This window comes from Syngnathus typhle, linkage group LG16, assembly GCF_033458585.1.
Source record: "Syngnathus typhle isolate RoL2023-S1 ecotype Sweden linkage group LG16, RoL_Styp_1.0, whole genome shotgun sequence".
Lineage (NCBI taxonomy): Eukaryota > Metazoa > Chordata > Actinopteri > Syngnathiformes > Syngnathidae > Syngnathus > Syngnathus typhle.
This window is the reverse complement of record NC_083753.1, coordinates 3061026-3074271: the sequence shown is the minus strand read 5'-3', so window position 1 is coordinate 3074271 and position 13246 is coordinate 3061026. Positions and strand designations below refer to the sequence as shown.

Sequence of the window (13246 nt, the reverse complement as noted above, 5' to 3'; positions counted from 1 at the left end):
TGAACACATTTCAATGTTTGTCTTAATACTGGCACGTGGAGAGCAAAGTATGTTTCAAGGTAGTGTTGAAAGCTGGACGGACAAAAAATCAAAAACAAGCGGGTCATCGTGGAGGCGGGGAATGGAACCGGCAACCTGGCGGCAGCTGCACACATTTAATAAGCTAGTAATGACCTGATATTAGCTCAATAAAGGCTTGGGCGTGGGGGTGGCATAGCACCCCCTTGGCTGCCCCCCGCCCCCTTTTCTAATATTTTCCACAAGTCCCGGCAGTGGCGTCCGATAATCCCCGAGAGATGAGGAGAGGGAACGAGGGACGGCGAGCAGCGGGGGGGAGGAGAGGAATCCTCCAGCATGGAGTGCTCGCTCTCTTCTCCTCCGCCGGGGATTACGCTTGCTTTGAAACATATTTCAGGCGGCGGGCGGGGCAGCATTAAGGTGTTACTGTGGAGGGTGGTGTTAACGCCAAGGGGTGGGGTGTTAAAAGATGGCGCGTTGCCGACACCAGCGGGACTTAACGGGAGCGGAATGGCGGCGGGTTAATGGTGGCGGCAACAGAGAAGGAGGGGGGGCCAGGACGGACCAACGTGGCGCTCTACGTCACGCAAAAACGTCTCATCGCTTCCAGAAAGATTGGAGAAACAAATTGAGATTGACAAAAACAAATCCAAATTTTCAAATCCAATGTTTAAATCCAAAATTAAAGGCACATTAACAGAATACGATAAAGACGAAAAGTTTAAAAAAAAGTAGGACGATTGAGCAGTCACTGATATTGCGAGCGTTTTTTAAAAAGACATCGGCCAAGAAGTTGTAAGTAAGACGGATGTTTCCCTCAAAAGAAAGGAACGGCGCTTTCTAATTCTGCTAATTTGTCATTTCGACTCCGATTGTAGCAGAGTCTCAAGAAGGTTTGAATCTCGAAACCGTCGGCAGTGAAACAGTCAAACACTGACTAGTCAAGCCCATACGACGGCACAGGCGACTGATGAGCCTTTGCTTGCTCGCACCTTTCAGGTAAAAGGCTCGGAAGAAAGGATTCGGTTGCTTTGAGTCATCCGGGCCGTCAACAGTCAACACGACGTAGCGGCGCTGTATGCAAATATTGGGCGAGGCACGGCACCGTCCCGATGACAAACACGGGAGACAAACAAATGATGTGAGGCAGACCTTGGCGAGCGAGCCGTCTCGCTGCTCCATGACGGCCTTCATCTCCTGCGCGGCCATGTGGCGCCGGCGCTGCGTGGCCAGCTGCACGTGCTCCACCAGGGCCCGACCCAAATGGGCCACTTCCTGCGCCGAGACAGCCTGACAAACGCGGCCCAGGAGCTCCTCCGCTTCCTGCAAGTGGACGACAAGCGCGGCTTGCATCAGCGACTTCAGGACGAAGCAAAATGTGGAAGAATATGACGACAACATTACCAAGTCACTGTCGCAGAGGGCCGGGCCGTCACTAGCGTCGGACCTACGCACACACACACAAGGGTAAAGGCGTGACAGGATGGCGGTTACGTGGAAAGCGGTTCAGCTCTTAGAACTTCTTGCAAGACTACAAAGAATCAAACTAATAGTGCAAACAGCGTCAATCAAACCATGGTTTCGACAACTGATAGGAGTCAAGAAGGCACAAATTGCACATGCTGGAATGGGCCGCTTCTGGTAGGTTGTTGCTAATTTTGAGTGTTTGCTTCTTGGCTGTTTTCGGATGTTGTCAATAGCTCTCAGTCAAACGTCCTCGTTTACGGCTTGCTTTCTACATTTCTTTTTTTTTCATTCCTCCCACAGGTTTGCGTGCATCTGCCTCGGTTCTCGCAGGTTTCTCATCCGACCTCGAGGGCCTTTTTGCTACTCGTACGTTTTCGGCAGTTCGGCCGGCGAAAGATTGTGATCCGCCGTCCTCCTCCAGGGAAGTTCTTCATTGAGCCCGCTGCTGTTTTGCTGTAATAAACTGTAATAAGATGATCGACGCGGTGCCGCTCTGCAGGGAACAGCAGGTAATGAAAGACCAGCCGCCTCAAATAAAGCTCCTCTAACACCGCGCTTACAGCTCGGCAGCTCGCCCGCGCTGCACACGCGCACGCGTTGGCACGCGCTCAGCCGCCATTACTCGGATCAAGAGTGCGAGCAATAATTAAGTCTTCATCTTGGAAAAAGTTATTGTGCGTCAAATTGCCGACAAACAATTTGACAGAAACATTTTTCAGAGCTGTCACACAAAAACTACACAACACGCAGATACTGATACTGTACACACACGGAGATGCACGCACAAACACACACACACGCACGCACGCACGCACACACATAGCCCTGACAGATGGAACATGATCGTCCATATTCGCTCCCTCATAAAAGGATTGCGGCCGCCATATCAATCACCCCTCATCCTGGGCTGGAGGGAATTTTGTGCGCGTTTGTGTGTGTCAGAGGTGTGTGCGAGGGGGGTGGGGTGGGGTTTAATCTCTAATTAGGTTTGCGTGTCTATTTGGCAGCTCCTCGGCTGACGAGAGCTCATTTCACAGCTTTTGAACAAGAATTGGCAGCGCCGTGAAAAAAACTCCAACAAAAAAACAAATTAGAATATCAAAGTGGCAAACTGACTTTCTTATGCTAAAAAAAAAAAAGAAAGTATTTTGGAAAGAATTTGATTTTGATGGGCACCCATGTCAAACACATAGGACTGACATCCACAACCTAAGCTAACAATGCATTTTTTGATGTGAAACTAAAATGATTTCTTGTCTCAATCAGAGAGAGATTTCGAAATCGAGAAGTGTAGCACTAAATGACAGGAATGGCATTTGTGTTGGGTGCTTACTTCGCAGCCTGCTGCAGTCGGGCCACATGGCGTAAAGCCTCATCTCGCTCCTGATTGGCCAGCAGGACTCGTGACATCATGGCCTCGTCTCTGTCCTTGCGAGCGCTCAACAACTGTTCCAAGAACTCTGACGTGGACACAAAAGCCATGGATTGCAGAGGACACGTCAGGACGTGGTTTTAGTTTAGCGGAGCGGCAATCACCTGAAGGTCCTTCCCAGTCTTTAGCCTGCTTGGTGTCGGCCATCAGCTCCGCCTCCTTGCTCTGGAGCGCCTCCTCCTTCTGGTTCAGCCGCTCCAGCAGCTGCAATAAAAGTTCAAGGATGTTGATGGAGGCAGGGTTTGGTTTCGACGGATGTAGAGTCGTGTGTTAGTGAAGTCGGGGCCTCACGGGCGAGTTAGACGCGGGCTTAGGCGCTTCGGAGGTGCTCGATGCTCGTTGATTGTTCAAACCTTCTTGTTGGCATCCCTCAGTGCGTCCAGCTCTCGGAGTAGCAGAGACATCTTCCTGTCCGCGTCTGGAGGCGGGGCTTGACCGTAGGCTGCTCTGTGGCCAATGGCGGCGTCCCGATGGCCGCTGGGGAATGTGACAGCGCGAGTCAGCGACGACGAGACGTCGTTGGCTATGATGCCGGTCCGCTCACGCGTGGTTAGCGTTTCGGCTCTTTTTAGCATCCCGTTAGCCTCCGACCTGCTCACCGGCGTCCCGAAAAGACACCAGGCGGCGCATCGCAGCAGCGCCGTCGTCTTCAATAATAGCGGCAGCATCCATGTTCTCATAACACCTTAAAGGTCAGCCCGCTGCTTCGCGGCGTAATAAAGCGGATAAATAAAATTGCTGTTGTGCTAATTGAGTGTTTCTAATATCAAGCGTTTCTAGTCTAACGTTGACTTGTCCTATTTCGGGTGTGTGGCTCATCATCGTTTAATAGGTCACGGCGCAAAGAAGAAAGTTTAATCAAACGTCTAATAAGCCCAGTGGCAAGCTTCAATATGATGGTGTCGCTCTGCTGTGATGCTGTCATTCTTTGGATTGGGTAGGTCCTTTCCCATGATGCATCTCTCTGGCCTTCACTCAGAGGAGACATGGACGGCTTAGCAGCCCATCACGCTTGTGTCCTGTTAGCGCTTGACCTTTGCTAGCGCTCAACCTTTGCTAGCGCTCGACCTTTGATCACCTGTTGACAAGCGGCCCTCGTGTTGTCGGACCGCCAGGACCCTCGCAGATCTCTAGACCTGTCGGAAAGAGTCCTCTGGCTGACAAGTCCGCCTCCATGACTGCCGACATTCTGGAGGACACCAAGCCAGATGTCCTATCGTGGGTAGGAAGGGTGGCGCTAGTAGCAGGAGCCTCCAGAGGAAGCTGGAGGACTGAGACCAAAACAAGAGAAAGATGGACAAAGATGCTGAAAATATTTTGGCAAAAGCTTTCTTACCCACAAGCTTGTCAGATGGTTCTGCACCGAGGACAGGATTCAGCGGACGCTGGCCGGGTGAAGGAAGTCACTGCCGCAATTCCTCGTTCACTTGAGGCTTATCTGACAATGTGGAAGACATTAGCAATGATTGTGTGTAAATTAAGTCAGCAAAACCTGTCCCTGGTCTTTATTAAAAACAAGTTGGCCAACCAATTTGGTTCTAGTTTTGTGTCTGAGCCAAGTCTTGGATCTGATTCCAGCCCGAGTACCGGTCTCGCCTGTGGTTATCATAGTGACTTTGACAGCGAGTGGGGGGGTAATGAGGAGGGGGAAAACGTTGTGGACTTTTCAGTCACTTTGAAAGTGTCCGTGCGGCGTGCGCAGGTCCGTGATTATCGTTTCCTCGGGCTGGCGGCGTATGTTTAAATCCTTCTAAATGAGCGTTCACGCTTCACACTCGCTTTGAAGTCTTGTCAAAGATGGAAAAATGAGCGGAAAAAAGGGGCAACGCAAAGGCCAATCGGGGGTCCAATCTGCAGGAGCCAATGAAGAGCCGACGGGGGTGCCGCCCCCCTCCCCCCTCCTGGCGTAATAGAAACTAAAGTCCATTAATTTTTTAAGCTTGATTAATAGATTTTGTGCAGCGGCGGTGGCGGCGCAGGAAGTTTGCTGTGTTTTCCAGCTGACTGCATGAATATTAATGACGGTGTGGAGCTGATTAAATAAGCTTCAGCTCAAATCCAACACAATCCAGCTCTGATCTTTCCCGCCGAGTTTCCGCCGCCCGGAATTTCCATACCGACAGGACGGCAAGAACAGCGCACACAAACACGCGTGAGCACGCGCTCATCGGCAAACACCACAGCCAACATCCGCTTTCGTCCAAGCGCCTCACTCCACAAAACAAAGCATGGCGGATGCTGGATCGCCGATTGGCAATGCGATGTCGATGGTGCGCGCAACACATCGACGGAGGTACCGCCTGACGTGACGTGGAAAACACGTTCTCGAAAAAATGCACGAAACTGGAGCTTGTCAAACTTTTGGCACAAAGTATTACCGTCATTACCCAACGATCATTCAGCACAATTATTGATGTCACCGAAAACATTGCAATACTTTTCAACAAAAAATATTAAAATATTTTCATGCATAATAAACTCAATCCATTAATAATAAAAAAATAAATAAATAAAAGTAATTCCAATTTACAAAGGGCTAACTGGATCAATACGTATATTACATGCCAAAATTGAAGCTCAAAATGTTAAAATGCACGCACGCACCCACGCACACGCACGCACGCACACACACACACACACACACGCACGCACACACACACACACACACACACACACACACACACCCTCGCTAACAATTCAGTCCAGCCAAACAGATACGAGGCAGCCTTCTCGACGATACAAATCCAAGGGTGTGTGTGTGTGCGTGTGTGGTGGACCACCCAGGCTGCAGATTAAAAGCTTCACATGACCCCCCCCATTCACTCTCACGCTTTTCATTATATTTATCTGTGTGTGTGTGTGTGTGTGTGTGTGTGTGTGTGTGTGTGTGTGTGTGTGTGTGTGTGTGTACGTATGTATGTATGTATAGAGCACTTTGATCAATATGTGTGGTGATTGACAATCCACACTGTATGCATTTGTATGTATGGATTTAATATTTGATCAGGTCATTGGGAACGACACTGCTGCCATGAAAACTGATCATTGTGGTTGACAGTAAAATCATCTTAACTGACAGTACACAAAAAACAAGGGAGAGGTTTTCTTATCCAAATAAAATCTCTATTATGTGTGTGGATATATATATATATATATATATATATATATACACACACGTATATGTATATATACCGTTTTTTTCCATGTATAATGCGCCCCCATGTATAATACGCACCCTAAAAATGGCATGTTGATGCTGGAATAAAGCCTGTACCCATGTATAATACTCACCCAAATTTTGACTCCTACTTAAGTCCGTGAACGTAAAATTATTTCAGTTGAAAGATCATCTTTGGGAACGACCGGATGTTATTCTGCCGATCAGTATCACTGCGCATGCGCTACCATACTCAATCGCGAAGAAATGTTTCGGATTTGTGTAGGGTACATTGTGACAGCAAACGAGCAGGTGATCTAGCAAGCGTCTGATACGAGAGCATTGTGTTCGTATGGAGTGTGTTTGAAGTGAACAGCAGAGAAGAAAGCGCATCTGTAATGGCGGCCTTCGTATGATATCCGGATTTAAAAAAAAAAAAAAAAAAAAAAACATGTATAATGCGCACCCCAGATTTTAGGACAATAAATTAGTTAAATTTTGCGCATTATACATGGAAAAAAACGGTATATATACACAGGACTGTCTCAGAAAATTTGAATATTGTGATAAAGTTTTTTATTTTCTGTAATGCAATTAACAAAACAAAAGTGTCATACATTCTGGCTTCATTACAAATCAACTGAAATATTGCAAGCCTTTTATTATTTTAATATTGCTGATTATGGCTCACAGCTAAAGAAAACTAAAAAATCCATCCATCCATCCATCTTCTTCCGCTTATCCAGGGTCGGGTCGCGGGGGCAGCGGCTTCAGGAGGGACTCCCAGACTTCCCTCTCCCCAGCCACTTCATCTAGCTCATCCCGGGCGATCCCAAGGCGTTCCCAGGCCAGCTGAGAGACATAGTCTCTCCAGCGCGTCCTGGGTCGTCCCCGGGGTCTCCTACCGGTGGGACATGCCCGGAACACCTCCCCAGGGAGGCGTCCAGGAGGCATCCTGATGAGATGCCCGAGCCACCTCATCTGGCTCCTTTCAACGTGGAGGAGCAGCGACTCTACTCCGAGTCTCTCCCGGATGACCGAACTTCTCACCCTATCTCTAAGGGAGAGCCCGGACATCCTGCGGAGAAAACTCATTTCGGCCGCTTGTATCCGGAATCTCGTTCTTTCGGTCACAACCCATAGCTCGTGACCATAGGTGACGGTAGGAGCGTAAATCGACCGGTAAATTGAGAGCTTTGCCGTTTGGCTCAGCTCTCTCTTTACCACGACGGACCGGTACAAAGTCCGCATTACTGCCGACGCTGCACCGATCCGCCTGTCGATCTCGCGCTCCATCCTCCCCTCACTCGTGAACAAGACCCCAAGATACTTAAACTCCTCCACTTGGGGCAGGATCTCCTCCCCGATCCGAAGAGGGCATTCCACCCTTTTCCGATCGAGGACCATGGACTCGGATTTGGAGGTGCTGACCCTCATCCCGACCGCTTCACACTCGGCTGCGAACCGCTCCAGTGAGAGCTGGAGATCACGGCCTGAAGAAGCCAACAGCACCACGTCGTCTGCAAAAAGCAGAGACGCGATGCTGAGGTCCCCAAACCGGACACCCTCAACGCCTCGGCTGCGCCTAGAAATTCTGTCCATAAAAACTATGAACAGAATCGGTGACAAAGGGCAGCCTTGGCGGAGTCCAACCCTCACTGAGAACGAATCCGACTTACTGCCGGAAATGCGGACCAAACTCTGGCATCGGTGATACAGGGACCGAACCGCCCTTATCAGTTGGCTCGGTACCCCGTACTCCCGAAGCACCCCCCACAGAACCTCCCGAGGGACACGGTCGAACGCCTTCTCCAAGTCCACAAAACACATGTGGACTGGTTGGGCGAACTCCCATGCACCCTCGATGATCCTGCTGAGGGTGAAGAGCTGGTCCACTGTTCCACGGCCAGGACGAAAGCCACACTGTTCCTCCTGAATCCGAGGTTCGACCTCCCGACGGACCATCCTCTCCAGCACCCCTGAATAGACCTTACCAGGGAGGCTGAGGAGTGTAATTCCCCTGTAATTGGAACACACCCTCCGGTCCCCCTTCTTGAAGAGGGGAACCACCACCCCAGTTTGCCAATCCAGGGGCACTGTCCCCGATGTCCACGCGATGTTGTAGAGACGTGTCAGCCATGACAGCCCCACAACATCCAGAGCCCTTAAGAAATCCGGGCGGATCTCATCCACCCCCGGGGCCCTGCCACCGAGGAGTTTTTTAACTACCTCGGTGACTTCGACCCCAGAGATTGGAGAGTCTGCCTCAGAGTCCCCAGGCCCCGCTTCCACAATGGAAGGCGTGTCGGTGGAATTGAGGTCTTCGAAGTATTCTCCCCACCGACACACGACGTCCCGAGTCGGGGTCAGCAGCACGCCATCTCCACTGTAAACAGTGTTGATGTTGCACTGCTTCCCCCTCCTGAGACGCCGGATGGTGGACCAGAATTTCCTCGAAGCCGTCCGGAAGTCATTCTCCATGGCCTCGCCAAACTCCTCCCACATCCGGGTTTTTGCTTCAGCAACCGCCGAAGCCGCGTTCCGCTTGGCCATCCGGTACCTGTCAGCTGCCTCCGGAGTCCCGCACGCCAAAACGGCCCGATAGGACTCCTTCTTCAGCTTGACGGCATCCCTTACCGCCGGTGTCCACCACCGGGTTCGGGGATTGCCGCCACGACAGGCACCAATGACCTTACGGCCACAGCTCCGGTCGGCCGCCTCAACAATGGAGGCGCGGAACAAGGTCCACTCTGACTCAATGTCCCCCGCCTACCCCGGGACGTGTGAATAGCTCTGCTGGAGGTGGGAGTTGAAGCTCTTGCTGACAGGGGATTCCACCAGACGTTCCCAGCAGACCCTCACAGAGCGTTTGGGTCTGCCAGGTCGGACCGGCATCTTCCCCCACCATCGGAGCCAACCCACCACCAGGTGGTGATCAGTTGACAGCTCCGCCCCTCTCTTCGCCCGAGTGTCCAAAACATGCGGCCGCAAATCCGATGACACGACTACAAAGTCGATCATCGAACCGCGGCCTAGGGTGTCCTGGTGCCAAGTGCACACATGGACACGCTTATGTTTGAACATGGTGTTCATTATAGAAAATCCGTGTCGAGCACAGAAGTCCAATAATAGAACACCGCTCGGGTTCAGATCGGGGGGGCCATTCCTCCCAATCACGCCCTTCCAGGTCTCACTGTCATTGCCCACGTAAGCATTGAAGTCACCCAGTAGAACGATGGAGTCCCCAGAAGGAGCGCTCTCCAGCACTTCCTCCAGGGACTCCAAGAAGGGTGGGTACTCTGAGCTGCTGTTTGGTGCATAGACACAAACAACAGTCAGGACCCGTCCCCCCACCCGAAGGCGGAGGGAGGCTACCCTCTCGTTCACCGGGGTGAACCCCAATGTGCAGGCGCCCAGCCGGGGGGCAATAAGTATACCCACACCTGCTCGACGCCTCTCACCGTGGGCAACTCCAGAGTGGAAGAGAGTGCAGCCCCTCTCGAGAGGGCTTGAACCGGAACCCAAACTGTGCGTGGAGTCAAGTCCGACTATATCTAGTCGGAACTTTTCTGCCTCGCACACCAGCTCGGGCTCCTTTCCAGCCAGAGAGGTGACATTCCATGTCCCAAGAGCCAGCTTCTGCAGCCGGGGATCAGACCGCCAAGGTCCCTGCCTTTGGCTGCCGCCCAGCTCGCACTGCACCCGACCCCTTTGGCCCCTCCCACAGGTGGTGAGCCCATGGGAAGGGGGACCCACATTTCCTTTTCGGGCTTTGCCCGGCCGGGCCCCATGGGCGAAGGCCCGGCCACCAGAAGCTCGCCTTCGAGCCCCGCCTCCAGGCCTGGCTCCAGAGGGGGGCCCCGGTGACCCGCGTCCGGGTGAGGGAAATCTGTTTCCATATATATTTCTGAAAAATCCTATCTTAAAATATTAGAATATTTCCTCAGACCAAGTAAAAAAAATATATATATATTAGGGGTGTAAATCGCGGGTTTTGTCACGATACGATATCATATCGATACAAAGAACTACGATACGATATTTGCCGATATCTTAAAGCCTGCTGCGATTCATTCACGATATATCACGATATAGTGCTCTATGATCAATTTTTTTTTTTTTAAGTAAAAAATATAGAACAATATCCTGATTTATAACAATTCATACGCAAAATCAACAAGGTACTGCAAACTCTATTTAGGAAAGGAACACACACAAACACATGCGCGTGCCCGCAAACCTCTATATCAGCAGTCACCAACACGGTGCCCGCGGGCACTAGGTCGCCCGTGAGGACCGCATGAGTCGCCCGCAGGACTGTTCTAAAATTAGCTCAAATAGCGGGACTTGCCAGTGAGCTGCATCTATTTATTTTACAGTCAAACCTCGGTTTTCAAACGTCCTGGTTATCGAACAAATCGGAATTCGAAGAAAAAATTCGAGATTCTTTTGCTTCGGTTGTCAAACAAAATTCGGAGGTCCAACCTCGCGAGATGAGCCGGGAGGACCCGAGAAAACCCGACAGCCCGGCCCGGATGGCGACTGATTCCATTGTTATTGTATTTTCGTTACTTTGAGGATTGTATTAACCCCTAATCATGCCTCCAAAGAAAGCAAGTGGGAGCAGTGAAGCCATCCTTAAACACAAAGACCCTCTTAAAGCAATGCAATAGTGAGCGCCCGGCTCGCTGCGGTTGCGCGATCGGACCAAATTAAGCTTCCTGCACACTGAGGTCCACTTAAATTTTGGAAAATACATCAGGACTTTAAAAATATTTTCTAAATTTCAGCGACGGCTCTGTCACAATAATGCGACCAACGCGGTGCAGTTGCGCGGTGGGCGACGCGCTACGGTTGCGCGTTCGGCGATGCGCTGCAGTTGCGTGATCGGACAAATATGCGCAAATGAAAAAATGCTTTAAAAAGGCGGGTGGTTTTTGTCTTGAAACGGATTGAAAAATTTTCCATTATTTGTAATGGGAGAAATAGATTTGGAAGTCGACCGATTCGCTTCTCGAACCGCCTTTTGGAACGGATTGTGTTCAAAAACCAAGGTTAGACTGTATTTTTGCTATTCTTGTTAAAATCACACATGTGAACTGGAAATTACAATAATGACACAGTGAAAGCCAAATTGAGCCAATTGGCTATTTCAGAAGTGTATGTCAAACTGGTAGCCCTTTTCCTTAATCAGTACCCAGGAAGTAGCTCTTGGTTTAAGAAAGGTTGGTTACCCCTGCTCTATGTATATGTATATGAATGTGTAGTCCTATTTTTAACGTGTACATTTCCTTTGTGGAGTCGTGTAAAGAGACACAGTGCCACTCAGTGGACAAACCCACTCTGATATGTTTAGCACGTGTGTGCGCGTGTGCGGGAGTGTGCTGCGAACCTCAAATGTGCTGGGTTGTTGCCAAGTCCGTCTGTGCACGTGTTGTGCAGCTCTCTCCGCATATCATGTACATGGAAACATGTTGTATACAACAAAAATAAAAACGTTGCGAGTTTGCGTCTGTGTCCGTGTTGTTGTGCCCATCTAGACATGCATTACAACCGCAGTTGTGTGCAAACTATGTGCTTGCATAGCTGCAAAACTGTACGTGCATTGTTGTGTTGCAGCTGCATACCTGTGTACATGTCCACCTGAGAGTCTCTGAGTTCTTTGCTTGGTGTCCATGTTGACTGTTCGGAACTCTCTGGACTTCTGTGGGGAAAAAGGAGAAAAGAAAAAATATACTATGAGCAATCTGACGCTGATGCAAAGAAATTAAATAGTAATATTTCTCCCGATGGTGCCTCAAGTCAGATAATTCAATGTTTGCCTATACTTTGCACTTGCTGTCTGTGTCAAGGTCTAAACAGAGTTAAAGGTTCAAGAGCCTGACAGTGTCATCTTTGAATAAATGACTCCTGTTTTACGTCTGAGTGTGAACATCTGCTCAGGGCAGAGGCGGTTCTATTCTGGTCCGATGCAGGGCTGGAGGCCACCTCAGTCATCAAAAGTACAAATTATTTGGTGATAAAGCAAATCCAACAGGATTTTCTTTTACGTATTTCAACACAAAAATAACCAAAATACATAATTGGTCTAATGGCTAGTTTTGCACATTTTGATAATGATGGACAATGTCAAAGGTTTGGTCTCCCTTTTAATGGAATGGACAATTCTATCTTGTTCCTGCGCATGTGCAGACTTAATTCAAAAGAAGGGGACGCAAAACTGGATTCATGACAAATCAACTGAAATATTGCAAGTCTTTTATTATTTTAATATTGCTGATTATGGCATATTGCTTAAGAAAACTCAAAAATCCCATCTCAAAATATTAGAATATTTCCTCAGACCAAGTAAAAAAAAAAAAAAGGTTTATAACAGCAAAACAAAATCAAACATTTGAAAATGTCCATTAATGCTCTCAGTACTTGGTTGGGAATCCTATTGCACGGATTACTGCATCAATGCGGCGTGGCATGGAAGCAATCAGCCTATGCCATTGCTGAGGTGTTATGGATGCCCAGGATGCTTCAATAGCGGCCTTTAGCTCATTTGCATTGTTGGATCTGGTGTCTTTCAGCTTCTTCTTCACGATACCCCACAAATTCTCTATGGGGTTCAGGTCAGAGGAATTGGCAAGCCAATCGAGGACAGTAATGCCATGGTCAGTACACCATTAACTGGTGGTTTTGGCACTGAGCAGAATGAAATCATCATCTCAATAGAGCTTTTCAGCAGACGGAAGCATGTAGTGCTCTAAAATCTGCATTTACTTTGGGTTTGATGAAACACAGTGGACCAACACCATTAGCTGACATGGCTCCCCAAACCATCGCCGACTGTGGGAACTTCACACTGGATTTCAAGCAACTTGGATTTTGCTCCTCTCCAGCCTTTCTCCAGATTCTGGCGCTTTGACTTCCAAATGAAATACAAAACTTGCTTTCGTCTGGAAAGAGGACTTTGGACCACTCTGCAACTGACCAGTGCTTCTTATCCATACCCCAAGTCGGACGCTTCTTCCATTGTCTTGAGTTCAGAAGTGGCTTGACCATGGGAATACGGCTATTGTAGCCCATTTCCCGGACACGTCTGTGAACAGTGGCTTTTGATACCTGGACTCCAGTTTCAGTCCACTGTCTTTGAATCTCCCCCAAATTCTGGGAGCGACTCTTCT

General features: G+C 49.4%; 1 protein-coding gene across 2 annotated transcripts in view; it reads right to left on the bottom strand.

The window, feature by feature from the left end:
• The window catches only part of mipol1 (mirror-image polydactyly 1), a 36499-nt gene that overhangs the window by 8598 nt on the left and 14655 nt on the right, over window positions 1-13246 (bottom strand). Inside the window, exons 2-9 of one of the 2 annotated variants that reach the window (XM_061302281.1) lie at window positions 11702-11778; window positions 4254-4355; window positions 3996-4188; window positions 3271-3394; window positions 3022-3121; window positions 2819-2945; window positions 1423-1465; window positions 1171-1341 (exon numbers count right to left, since the gene is read on the bottom strand). In XM_061302281.1, the coding sequence (XP_061158265.1) occupies window positions 1171-1341; window positions 1423-1465; window positions 2819-2945; window positions 3022-3121; window positions 3271-3394; window positions 3996-4105 (675 nt within the window). In that variant the 5' untranslated portion in view covers window positions 4106-4188; window positions 4254-4355; window positions 11702-11778. Of the gene's footprint in view, window positions 1-1170; window positions 1342-1422; window positions 1466-2818; window positions 2946-3021; window positions 3122-3270; window positions 3395-3995; window positions 4189-4253; window positions 4356-11466; window positions 11604-11701; window positions 11779-13246 lie in introns of those variants that run through there. The other variant, XM_061302282.1, reaches the window with a different exon arrangement.